Source organism: Empidonax traillii, unplaced genomic scaffold, assembly GCF_003031625.1.
Source record: "Empidonax traillii isolate 1590-97213 ecotype Southwest subspecies unplaced genomic scaffold, ASM303162v1 scaffold311:size671644, whole genome shotgun sequence".
Taxonomy (NCBI): domain Eukaryota; kingdom Metazoa; phylum Chordata; class Aves; order Passeriformes; family Tyrannidae; genus Empidonax; species Empidonax traillii.
The window spans coordinates 48349-61279 of record NW_020955504.1 but is presented as its reverse complement, the minus strand read 5'-3'; the positions used below and the strand labels follow the sequence as shown (position 1 = coordinate 61279).

Sequence of the window (12931 nt, the reverse complement as noted above, 5' to 3'; positions counted from 1 at the left end):
AACTCTTGTCTGTTGGAGCAGCATTCTGCCAAACGGAAACAACGCTGGAAAGCAACAGTGAGGGGGAACTGTCTGTAAGGTATATAATTTTTTTTGTGATCACACTTCATTGAAGCTAAGTGCTCCTGAAAGGTTAGTTTTACTCTTATCGGTATCAATTAAGTGGGAGAAATCCTTGCTTCTATCCCCCTTCACTCTTATCTTCTTCAAGTCAGCTTCCTCCTACATCTTCAAGGTTCAGACTTACATCAGTCCAGAGGGCAACTATACCAGCAAAAATTTGGTGTAAGAGGTAACACAGTTCCTCTACATCATAGAAAGCCATAAAAAAAAACAACAACAACAAAAAAAACCAGAAATACTTCTGAAACAAGGAACTTTGTGTCTAACATACTGCCATTCGATTATGTTACATTTTCTGTAAAAGATCACATGTATCTTCTTCACAGAAGATTTGAACTCTGATACACAACATAAATGAAGAGGGATGCCCAAAAACGTAACTCTTGCTCTTATTTTTGGCTGAAAGAACAAAAAAACTGAAGCATTTTTTCTCCATCTGAACTACTGTGCCTGCACGATCTCAAGTTTTATGTTAGGCATAAAAAGCATGCCCTTAGGTCAGGAGCCTAACGGCTTCACAACAGCTGTAATGACAGAGGGAAGGGAGACACAGTCATGTCTTCTGTTTGACACATTTTATTGGTGAGATAAATGTGATTGCTCCTACTACAATTAAGCAGCTACAGATTGCACTGGGGCAAGCCTGAAAGATTCTGTGTATAGCCAAAAGGTAGGATTTTGAGGGTCTTGTTAGTGTTATGAGGCTGTAAAAAAAAAACTCCAAACACTGCCTTATTCTGCTCCAATGAGAGCAAACAAGGTAATGCAAATAGCAGATGATAGGGGGGGCAGGGGTGGGGAAGAAACCACAAGCAGCATGCTGAGAGGTAGCAGCCCCCAGGAAAGCTAAAATAGAAGAGCTGTGGGGGTTGCAGATACAATCCATGAATTGAAACACATGGCGAAGGGGGGTTGGGGGAAGAATAGACACTCTGCTTTTTAGCACCCTCATCAGTTTGCATTAACAATGAAGGCAGACCATGAGCTGATTTTTGCTACAGTATTACAAAGTCAAAAAATATCAAAGTTAGTTTCCATGATATTTTTTGCAAGTTAAATTCAACCTTACATTGAAAAACAGGTCCATGACTCTTTAGGTTGCATGAACTCTTTGCAGGCTACTGGCAAAAGACCTGGGGCACAGATGTGTATTATGTTGTAAATAGATGTAGCAGTTTAACCTGTTACAGCCTCTCCAGCTGACAGAGGTGATCACAGCCCCAGTGGTGAAAGGAACAGAAACAGGTGAGCATCCTTTAGTGAGACCAGAAAAAAGCCTTTGAAACCAGCTCCCACAGCAGCTTAAGCCAAAGGACAGATTTGGCAGGGGCATCTTGAAGAACACTTACACACCCCAGTCTGCTGACCCTGAGGACAGCACTTCCAGTACAGCAAAAGCTGGTCTGACATCATTCCAAGTATTTACTAATTAAACATTTACCTGAGGCTTTAAAATTTAAAGGGCACAATGGATACCTTTCCCCTATAAATCCAACTCTTAAATTAACCTATTACCCCACATCCTCACTGCCCATTTGCTGTGCATCATCTCATTTGCAGTGCAGGGAAATAATTAAATAGGCTTGTTTGGTGTTTACTTTAGATTTTAAATTTGGGAAAGAAAGGAGAAGTTAAATGCAGCAAGAAAAGTTAAACCCAGAATTTGTATAGTGAGTTTGGAAGCAACATGAAAGGACAATGACTTAAGTCTCAGGATGATAAATTAAAGTGTCATAAATTACAAGGACTAGAAATCGTTGGTTGTATGTGTAACCTGACAGGATTATGAATGGATTACACTTAATCCAGGTAAATGAATATGACCAAATAGTCATTTGTATAAAAAACAAAGGGGAAACCCATGTGTTCCTTGTTTAAAAGCCTTCAGTTGTTTTAGGTCAGGGCAAAAGTAGATAAAAGTGAGAATAAAAAAAAGAATAATGAAGTGGAAAGTCAAAATACACAGGTAAAATAAAGCTATTTGCAAGACAAAATGACTGCTCATGTCTACTGATTGGTATGAGGAAAAGAAGATTAGGAAAGGATACTGGAGACAGGAGGAAGAGACTCAAAAGTGCCAGGGTTTGTGAAACTTGCAGTAGGAACAAGAATCCTCAGTGGTACAACCCAATTACTGCATTACAGCATGTTTTCTCCAATCCTGAAATATCTGCAGCAATAATGCCATAGCAGACATGATGATCTAATGTTAGACGTGGAAAAAAATTATCTCTCATTTCTGTCGGTCCTGGTGAAGTGGTTCATGCAGCAGTGAATATTAGTTTGTACAGCTGATAATCAGTGAGCACATTTAGGATGATCCTCCCAGTATGATACAATCTTTAGCATGCAGGTATGTATTATTTTCTCCCTCATCAGGCACTTATCTCATTAGCAACCAATCTGAAAGGCAACACATACTGCAAGGCCTTACACTCCTGAGCATATGCCATCTAGTATTGGCTCCAACTAAGAGCTAGAAAAACCTGTGTTGTACCCAATCTGCTCTAACCAGAGCAGCAGCCTCTCCCACCAACAGCAAGTCTACCTTCCTCCATCACTCCTGTTCATTAAATGAAAGTGCAGACACATTCAAGGCAAAGTTACCAGATTTGTCCACTCATTTTGAGTCAATGATCCTACTGTTTCTGAATAATCATAATTTATCTGTGACAGCGTGGCCATTTAATAGAAACTTTCTCCTGTGCTGAACCCATCTTCAAGCCTGACATCATACGGATTAAGTTAAATACATAGAAAAGGAGGGACACCAAGTGCTCCCCTATCAACAGAATGGCTTATGCAAGCCGCCCAGTATCTCACAGCTACATAATATGGTACGAACGGCTGGATAAAACTCAAGGAGACAGCGTTTTATCTCTATGGTTTAGATACGACCTACCCTCACCCCCGGAGCTAGCAGGGCACAGCCTCGCATTCACACCACTAGAGGGAGGTAACACTTTGCAAACACAGCAAGGGCCCCTGAAGTTGCTAGTAGAGCATGAAAAAGTCTTCTGAGACCCAGATGCAGTTCTTGAATCTGGAGAACAGTCTAACTTCTGTCCTCAGTTACACATTGCCCTCTACTCCTGTTCTTAAAAATGTAGCCCTCAGCTTTTACTCTTACAGCTTGATTCCTGCAAAATCCTACTACCTCTGTGTCTACTTTTTGGGGTATTGCTCCCACATCCATCCAATCTACCTTTTCCCTTCAACTGAGAGCCAAAGAAAGGACTGCTGCAAGCAGAAAAAGGAGCAATTCAGCTCCCAGGCACTGTGACCAGGGCGCTCTGCCAAGACGAACTGCAAGAGCCCAGTTGCTTCTAGCTCCCTACAGAGCAAGTTTGTTCACATATGACAATCTTTGAGCTTATTGCCAAACTTTAACAAGTTCAGGCACATGACAAGTACAAGTGAAAGAGGAAGGGAGGTGCTTGATTAAACTGAGAACACTTTCATAAACTGGCCATAGGCATCTCCGACACACAGCAAATCTGGTCCCTCCTAAATTTCCAAGATTGGACATACTAGAGTTTCAACTCAGCTGTTCAAAGTCCTCAAGCAATGTGAAAAATCACTCTTTTTCTTTTCCTCATGATTTTAGTCTCAACATCAGAAATAACTGAAGTCTTATCTAAAAAGTTTTCCAAGCTATTCCATCTGAGGCAAGCACATACTGAGAACCTCCTCAGGTTAGATTATTTCAATTTGGACAAGTTTAACATTTTAAAAGTGTATTTGCCAGTCGTTAAATCAAGAGTAATGCCAAGAACAATGATTATGGGGCTCTGCAAGGAGGACTACACACCTTGTGGTGAAGCAGAGGAGGAGCTTACTGAGGAATCAATAAAGTCCAGCAATGAATAGGGTAGAACAAACCTGCAGAAAAGATGAAAAAGACGGACAGATACTTACACACAAAGGTAGTGTCTACACAGGCAGGCACAGCTGGACTGCAGCTTGCTCAGCCAGTGTGTACATACTGCATGGTCCAGAAAATATATCTGGATTAGGGCAGCTTTCAGACAAAGAGAATAAACCCTGCTGGCAGAGCATGTACATTCAACTGCCATAGTCTATTAACATAGCAATTAAATTTCCAGACCAAAGCTTACCCACATCCACCTGGCTCAGAGAAGAAAGAAACAGCTAGCTAAAGTCTGTCTGCATCTGCCAATTCACCCTATTTTGGTAAGTAGATAAGTGGGCAAACAGCCTGAAGCTTATATTAGGAAGTGCATATCACATTACAAGGAAATCTCAACAAGGAAATCTGTTGGAGACTCATGTCTGAACCCAGGGAACAACAAGGAGCACTCTCAAGCTCCAAGGTCTAAACTGTAGCCTAACAGCATCCCAGATCCATGCCAGTATGCAACTTAGGTGTGTGTTGCTCCCAGCCAGAGATACGCTATGAGAAAAAGCACAGGATTACATGTTGAAACAGATACCACTATGCTCCTTGGACAACTGGAAAAGCATGACCATCCTGCAACCTAGCCAACCTACCCTGAAAAGGCAGATTTAGGAATTCTCGGCCTCCTCCATACCTACCACCATCTTGTCTTTTCCTGTCATACAGGTAGCAGATCAGTTTAAGCAGTATGTCCCTTAAAGGCAAAAGAGGGATGAAAAGTCTTGATTTAATCAGTCCCCATAATGACAAGTTTAGAGATTTGATACAGTCAAACAACAGGCACATGCTCCCTCTGTGAGTTACATTACCTGAAAATATAACTTGTCAAACAGTACTCTTGCAAGTTGCCTAGAAAGCATAAGTCATGAAGGTCACAGGTTTGAAGGGTTTCGTTTGGGGAGGTGGGAAGGATGAAGGAACACAGAACAGAATGATGTCAAGCAGGACATTCCCTGTACAAGGATATCACCCTAGGCAAACTGGGACACTAATCCTGTATGTTAGTGTTACTTATCAATAGCCAAGAATAGCTAACACTTCCTTACTTAGAAACGGTTATAAAGAAAAAACATGGCACAAACCAAATTTTAAAACCTCTGGGTATCATTTAAGTATAAGGGCATCTTAATGTTCATGTATGTGCCAGGAGTTAGGTACAGCTACAGCTTCAGAGTTCAAGTGTAAGCAAAAAATATACTAACAGCAATGGCTGTACACACAAAACTTAAAATTCTAGTTACAAACCTCATTAAAGTGATTAGCAAAAACTGATATTTTTAATAAGTAGGGGAGGAGCACCAACTCAGGCCAAGTTCTTCCATCTCATTACTCAAGCTGGCTCAGTCACTGTAAGCCATTGTTCTTTGTTTCAAGCTGGCACTGCCACAGACCAGCCTTTCCTCTTGGCTCTCAAGTGACAGTAGAGCAGATGAAGTAGACAGATGTTATTCCAATTCCAAGTTCCATTCAAAGAGTCAGCCCTTCTAAAGCAGTAAATGCACCCTGAAGTTTTTACTGTAGCACACAAGTACACAAAAATGGCAACAGCACAATCCTGGCACTTAGCTGATACAAAAAGACACAGTTCTGTTGCGCTGTTATTTCATATGGGGTTCCTCTATCAGCATGGAGGGATTAGAGTTTTGGGCAGAGATAAAATCATCCCTCAATGCAATTCCTGTGAAAGAGGATAGGGAAAGGACATCCACATCCAGACCGCAGGTCCCTCCACCCAGCTTCCCTGAATATCTTCACCCTCCCCCAAAACACAAGCCTGCCTGCACTAACATTCAACACAGAGGCAGCTGCTGTTTTTGCAGATACCACTGCAGTTTTGCCTTTCCTTCAGTTAGAAGCCTAGAGGGCAGAAAGATGATGGCAACAAACTGTGATTTCCCCTGGACAAACTCTTACAGCTACAGGCACTAAATTTAAGTCAGCTGTTAGCTTCTACATCACAACATGGTTAGCATGACATTTTACCCTGTATAAGGGGTGGAGGAAAAATAAGACAGCCATGTGTCAAAATTCAGCTGAAAGAGGGGAAAGAGAAGGTTAAATTAAAGCACAGTGAGACAGATACAAGTACTGCCAAACCACTTCCTGAAGTGAAGTTACTCAGCTGAAAGGGAGGCAAGGCCAATATCAGAGGACAACTGAATCTAGAGACTATGCAACTGTGGATTTTCTGAAGTGAGCAATAGAAAACCTGGACCACTCTCCTGCTACTATGATCTGCTGCACCATAGAGAGATGCTGTACATCACATTTAAACTGCCTTAGTTATGCCAACAAAGCTTTGAAGGAAAAATTGTACCATTTTGCAAACAACAAAGGAGCAAGTAGTTGAAAAATCATTGATACATCAATTTGAAGCTAGAGTTTTATTGTGTTAGTAACTTGTAATAGATGAAGCATAATAATTTCCACAAGCTGTTTCAATGTAGATTCTGGCCTACCTACACCCAGGAGTTGTGGCAATGGGATTTTCAAGTGAAAGTCAGGGGTTCTCTTTAATCAGTATGGGCTAACCAGCCATTAAAATTCAGTGTATATTTCTGCACCAATGTGACCACTACTGTCAGAGTTACCTTCATATTTATTTAGACCATATGAGAATGCCATGGTGACCTCATTCAAATACTCTAGAAGTGTGCATGCAGAAAAAGAAACCTCGGTTCCTCTATTTCCACAGTTCTCCATCCTGCTTGCTAGCAGGGCCACAAAGCTGCTATTGAAAGAATAATGTATTAGGAGAGCTAAACTGAGTTTTATTGCACTTCAAACTCTGCCAACTCAGTTGAGGCTGGGCTTGCCTAGAAGACACACTGCCTATTGTTGGTCACCAACACACCCATCAAGTTTCTTGGCTGGAAGGAAGACTTTCTGTGTTCTTTCAGAACACCATGCCTTTTTACTTAGATGGCTCGGCTGGCTGCCACATTTCACTGGCTGCATTCTCCCATCATCAGCAAGAAGGTAACTCGTACAGAGCTGGATGCAGCCTGCAATGACAAACAGCACTGGAGGCTCGTGCAGGTGCCTTGGCCAATAAAGATAAATAACAGAGCCTTTCACTTTCTTTTTCCCCACTTCTGTTCAAGAATTTTTGCCTCTCAGTTTGGTTTGTTAATTTTTTTTTAAATTTATTTATTCAGTATTATTATTATTATATGAAAGCTAAGGAGATAATTTGCAAAGAATCAAGAAGAGTAAGTTTTCCTCTAATTAGCTGCTAAATGGAATTTTGTAAAAGTAAAACAAATGCATACACACACTACTTAGGGGTTCTTTTATCAAATCAATTTCTTGGTATCCTGTGTTTTAACAAGTTTTCAAAAGAGCCCTATTATGTAGGTGACTGAAAATACTTATCCTATGCCCTGGACTTGCTATTTTTAGTTTGGTATTTATCTGTTGCTTGAATGGGTGACTGAAACACTAGTCAGGGGTCACACACTTGCAGTGCCGACTCTGGTCTGTCCATACACAGTAGTTGTTGTATGAGCAGCTGTTTAGGAAGCACTTGCTCAGAACTCCTGCCATAAAGCATCCAACAGTGAGAAACCAAAATAGGCTCTGACTTGGAACAGAACAGCTTCTAGGAATCCCAAGCTGGCCAAAAAACACAGTGTGGCAGGCCTTGCTTAGTTCATGGCCCTATCATTCATTTAAATGCTTCCATTGGTTTAGTTGGGAAATGGAAGTTAAGAGTCAGAAACAACTTGTTATTTACTCTTATTTTACAATGTGGGTACTTGAGAAGTTCAGAAAAATTGTGACAGCCCTTGAAAATCAGATAGTTTTGACTATAACACTGATGCAACTGCCCAGTACAACAGAAAAATGCCCACTTCTCACGAACAGGCAAAACACCTGTTTGTGTTTTCCTCTCATGGCTGCGAAATTCTTGCCTAGTCTCCAAGGAGGAGTCATCATGATGCCAATGCAGACACAGCTGCTAAATTAGAGAAAAGCATCTTTCCCCAACTTTTCTCTACATACAAAATAGACCAAACCAGTAAGAAATACACAAAGAAAGATCCATTTTGTTATCACTTCACAATTTAATAAATGTCTCATCTGAAAAGTTTGTATCACTGGAAGACAGATAAAACAAGTAAGTGCTAGAAGGTGAAGGCTGAACATATAAATTCATACTATCTTCTCTACCATTGTAATAGGTGTATTAATTCCTTTCAAAACAGGGATTTTCAATGGAAGCATTCAGATCTTTCTTGCATTGAAGTGCTGTCTTCCCAGCTGGTTTGTTAACTGAGATTTCTGCCATGTAGCATCACCCTTCCTTCACACTTGTAAAAGCACCATTTCTCTGCCTGATATATGTGCTCGTGGGTTCAGTGTCATGTCATTTCATCCCATTTTAGTGAACATCTAATTGTCAATAAGTTTTAGCCCACTCATTTTTTCCAAAATTCTTCTATTATATCTAAGTGTAGCATATTTGAAAGGAATTTAGGTTTTAGCTAGCATTTTAAGATACCACCATTTAAAAGCTCCCAAAAGTATGTCAAAAATGCCTTCCTATTCATTTAGGTTCAAGTATATACATCAACACTTTCCTGTCTCTCCAAAAAATGGGTTGTAGGGAGACATTAATTACACATCAAGAGTACATCCTTGCCACCAGAGCACAAATGCAAGAGAAGAATTCATTGCAAAGAAGTCCAAATCACAAATAAAAGCTTCCAGCAAACCCTTCTGACTCCCAGCTCCCTACATTCTTCTACCTATTTCACTATGTCCCTATGATCACAGTTACCTATCCCAAGAGAAGCTAACCTTTGCTTACTGCAAAAGAATTGCACTCTTAATAGCCAGCAAACCTTATAAATTGCGTTGCCACCTTGAAAATGAAAACTGAGCAAGTATCACTCGGCAGAGCCTGCAGATGTTCTGCAATAACCGCTTTAAGAACAGAAACCAGCTTAACTGCCTTCCAGGGTAGCCTTTAGCATCAGGAACTCCCATTTCAGCTCCCTTGACCCCTAAATAGTGTGCTTTTTCAACAAATTCTCACTTTGCTGTGGTCAGCCTAAAACTTGTTCTCCTTCTTCTGCTTCAGCTTCAAGGTTTATCTTTCGTAAGCAGATGTCAAAAATATGTGAAAATATTTTCCTCCATCTTTCACAGAGACATAAACTTGCAAAGTCAGGACTTGTCAGCAATCTTTAATCATATGCATTGTTGGAAATAGTCACAGACAAAAAAAAAAAATGTGGGTTTTTTTTCCAAGTCACATTCCAACAGAAACAAGTTGTGGATGATACAGAGTTCAGGAAGGATACTAAGGTGCTGGAGTGGGTCCAGAGAGGAACAACGAGGCTGGTGAAGGGACTTGAGCACAATCCTATGAGGAGAGGCTGAGGGAGCTGGGGTTGTTTAGTCTGGAGAAGAGAAGGCTTAGAGGTGACCTCATCACTCTCTTCAGCTACCTGAAGGGAGGTTATAGCCAGGTGGGGGTTGGGCTCTTCTCCCAGGTAACCAACAATAGGACAAGAGGACATGGGCTCAAGCTCTGCCAGGGGAGGTTTAGGTTAGACGTTAGGAAGAAATTCTTTACAGAGAGGGTAATTAGGCATTGGAACGGCCTTCCCAAAGAGGTGGTGGGTTCACCATCCCTGGAGGTTTTTAAAAAGAGATTGGATGTGGCCCTTAGTGCCATGATATAGTAATTGGAGTTGGATCAGGGGTTGGACTTGATGATCTTGGAGGTCTTTTCCAACCCAATCTATTCTATGATTCTATATATATATTTTAAGAAATAAAAGCCTTGTAGTTCCATAAACATAGCCTGAAAAGTAATTTAAGGCATTCAGAAGAAGAAAAGTATAATGTAAGGCAAAATATTTGTTGTTTTGGCTTTGTATAAAAGTAAAAAACTGAAGCCATTCCTGAAGCTTCTAATTCACTTGCAGCTTTACTTTTTAAATGCCAAAGAGCCTATCATCTTCCACAACAAACTATCTTGCCAGTAGCAAACATGTGGCAGACCTTTTCACATTGGATAATGAAAACTTATGGTGAGCTGTATGATCATGACAGTGTTAGTGAGCTCAAAACAGAATGAGGCCAAAGCGCTGAGATGTCCCTCTGTTCCTCAGATACACAAACGGGAAATATTTTCTAGCACAGCCATAAACATTCCAGATGCTCATGCAACAGCTGCTAGCCCTTACAAATCTCTGTAGTAGAAAGATAATGCAGGCAAACAGAGCAAGTCCAGGACTGATGAGGTTCTTAAATGAGATGAACTTGAGTGGCAATAGCAAGAACAATGAAATTGCAATTGGGCTGAAGGGAAAGAACTCCAAGAGGCTGCTGAAGCATGAACACTTCCCCACCCCCTCCACCCCTTTCTTAGCACTACAACTCCCATACACGTGAAAAAAAAAAAAAAAAAACAACAAAAAACAACAACAACAACAACAAAAACAACTCCTTAAACTGTTTCCTAGACTGAACTACAGCTCCAGGAAAGGACTATTTTTCTAAAGCTGTATTAAGCCTAGCCCTTCATTATCAGTGTTGGAGCCCTGGCAGAGGGGCCATAATGCTCACATTTTCAAGTTAACAAAAAAGTGATAGACTACTGGAGTATGTTAATTAACACAATAGTGAAAAAAATGGTGGGGAGTAAAAAAGATTTTAAGGGGAGTGTAATTTTCTCAAGTATCCTTTAAATGCCAGAAGGCGCCACCTTCAATTATCTGGAATACCAGAGATTCTCAGAAAGGAGAGAACTCACATGCGTACTCAAGATCTCATTTCTTAAATAGTTTCCTGGTTCTGTAGACAGTGCACACAACCAAGACTACCTGGAATCCAAAGCACTTTGATATAAATCAGAGATCCTCTGCATCTCCTGGAAGTCCAGACCAAAATCAGAGCGATGCTTCTGGTTAGCACTGAGTTTCCAGAGGCCAAAACAAGGGTGTGCTATCAATGGCCTTGTCTGCAGCCAACTAGACACAGCTTTTCAGACAGAACCCAAATGAGTACAGCAGTCTTTCAGTTTTCTCTTGAAGTTGTTTCCATACTATGCAAAGCATTTCCAGAAGCTTAGCTATATTAAAAATAGAGCCAAACAGTAGCTTCATTCAGACTGATGTTACACTGAATTGCAGTACTATTTCATGTTACACCATCCAACAGCATACTATATACACAGTGCACACATATATACACATTAACCCTTCAGGATCATGTTAACAAACCACAAATATGCACCTACATCCACATATGCATGAACAGTTACCTGTTGTTACAGAAAATTACCAGAAGAAAAAGAATGTACACAAATTTCTGCGATGAAAGTATAGGTAGCAAAGCCTTGAAGAAGCATGGCTTGCCGCAGCCCAGCAGAGCTTACTAACAAGCCATCTGTTCATTATAACAAGCTCAACAGGATTCAGCTTCTAAATGCAGAGATGCTACCTACAGCATGTCCCTTGATCAAGCAGACAGTTGTTGGATATTGCCGAAGTCTTGCCACATCCCTTTCAGGGAGCATGTTATATGTCTCTGCCACCAGCACAGTCCAGATTTAAAAACTGCTTTCCCAGAGGGCTATGCCTTTGAGCAGAATTAGTCACACTAACAAGCAGCCCACAGTCAGGTTTCTCCAGCTAGAGATAAGCAGACATAACTAATGCCATTTGCTTAAAGCTCTCAACTTCTGCTCTCACCTTGGAGAAAAATGCATTGAACTTCCAGGAACACAAACACTGAAGAACATGAAATCTGGTCTCAGAAGAGAGACTGCCTCTCAAAAAAGAGACAAGAAAGACATTTCTCTCTAGTCTTATGCAAGCAAGATGACTAGTTTTTTATTCTTTCCCCCAGCACCCCTGCTATATTTCTCCCTTCAAATAGAGAAATTATGAAACAGCTGTTGCTTTTGCCAGCTTTGTGAAAGGCAAAGAACAGCAGTCAGAAGTAGCAGCAGGGGAACAAGACTGTAATATACTCCGAGTCCCATCTGTTGAGAGTGGGTTAACAGAAGACAGAGGGCAAGGAGTAAAATTGGGACCCCAACATACAGTCAAACAGCTCCTTTCTCACCACCAACCTCATGTTCTTCAGCTCAATACCCAGCGACTGCAGCAAGAGAAAGGACAAAACTCTTCAAGCTAAATGTACAGCATCAATCAATTTAGTATCTTGATAGTGTTCACAAGCAAGTCGTTTAATTAATACACTGTGCAGTCAGTATTTTGGCTTAGTTGTAACTCTGCCATGTGGCAAACTAGACAAAGCAGATGGTCAATAAGCTCTGTTAAACTGTCAGGGCCAGCTATTATGAAGAGACACAAAACAGCTCTCTGCTGGTTCCAAAATTTATAAGCTGAATCTCAGCAACCTCAGCTCAGTTTCTCCTCCTAGAAAGGCTAGCACCAAAAAAATCAAAGTTAAACCAGTGACTTTCCCAAGGCTCCAATCCTGAAGTTCAGAGCATGCCAGGCACCATGCTAAGAGATGCTCAAGTTCATTAAAAGGTGCAAAAATGTGAAAATAGCTAGTATCATCTGTATTACACCAAGAAACCACTGATCTGTGAAATCAACAGGTTTGCATCTTAAAAATAAAAAACGAAAAAATGTGTAGCAAGTAAATCAGGAGAGCTGGGATTGGGATTGAAACTGAATATTAACTCCTCATCCTTTTAATTCCAAACAGGGAAACCAGCCCAGCGTAAGTCTTATTAAAAGGAACGGTTAACAAGTCAATTTTCAAAATGCATTCTGCTTTTCATTAAAAATGCTGTTGTCACACAAACTCTGAAACAATCTCAGACACTTTACCTCACAAGTACCTCCAGATAGTACTTTGATCCTCACAACAAAGAGAGACGCTCTGAACAAATAA

The 12931-nt window shown here is 40.7% G+C and overlaps 1 protein-coding gene across 3 annotated transcripts in view; it reads right to left on the bottom strand.

Moving 5' to 3' along the window:
* PPP1R14C (protein phosphatase 1 regulatory inhibitor subunit 14C) overlaps positions 1–12931 on the bottom strand; it is a 53868-nt gene that overhangs the window by 12364 nt on the left and 28573 nt on the right. For 2 of the 3 annotated variants that reach the window (XR_003572048.1, XM_027891178.1), the window contains exon 2: positions 10882–10979. The exons of the other annotated variant lie outside the window; for it this stretch is intronic. Coding sequence is in view for 1 of the 2 variants with exons in the window: in XM_027891178.1 (XP_027746979.1) it covers positions 10882–10979 (98 nt within the window). In the remaining variant the exon portion in view is untranslated. The remainder of the gene's footprint in view (positions 1–10881; positions 10980–12931) is intronic. 3 annotated transcript variants of the gene reach the window in all.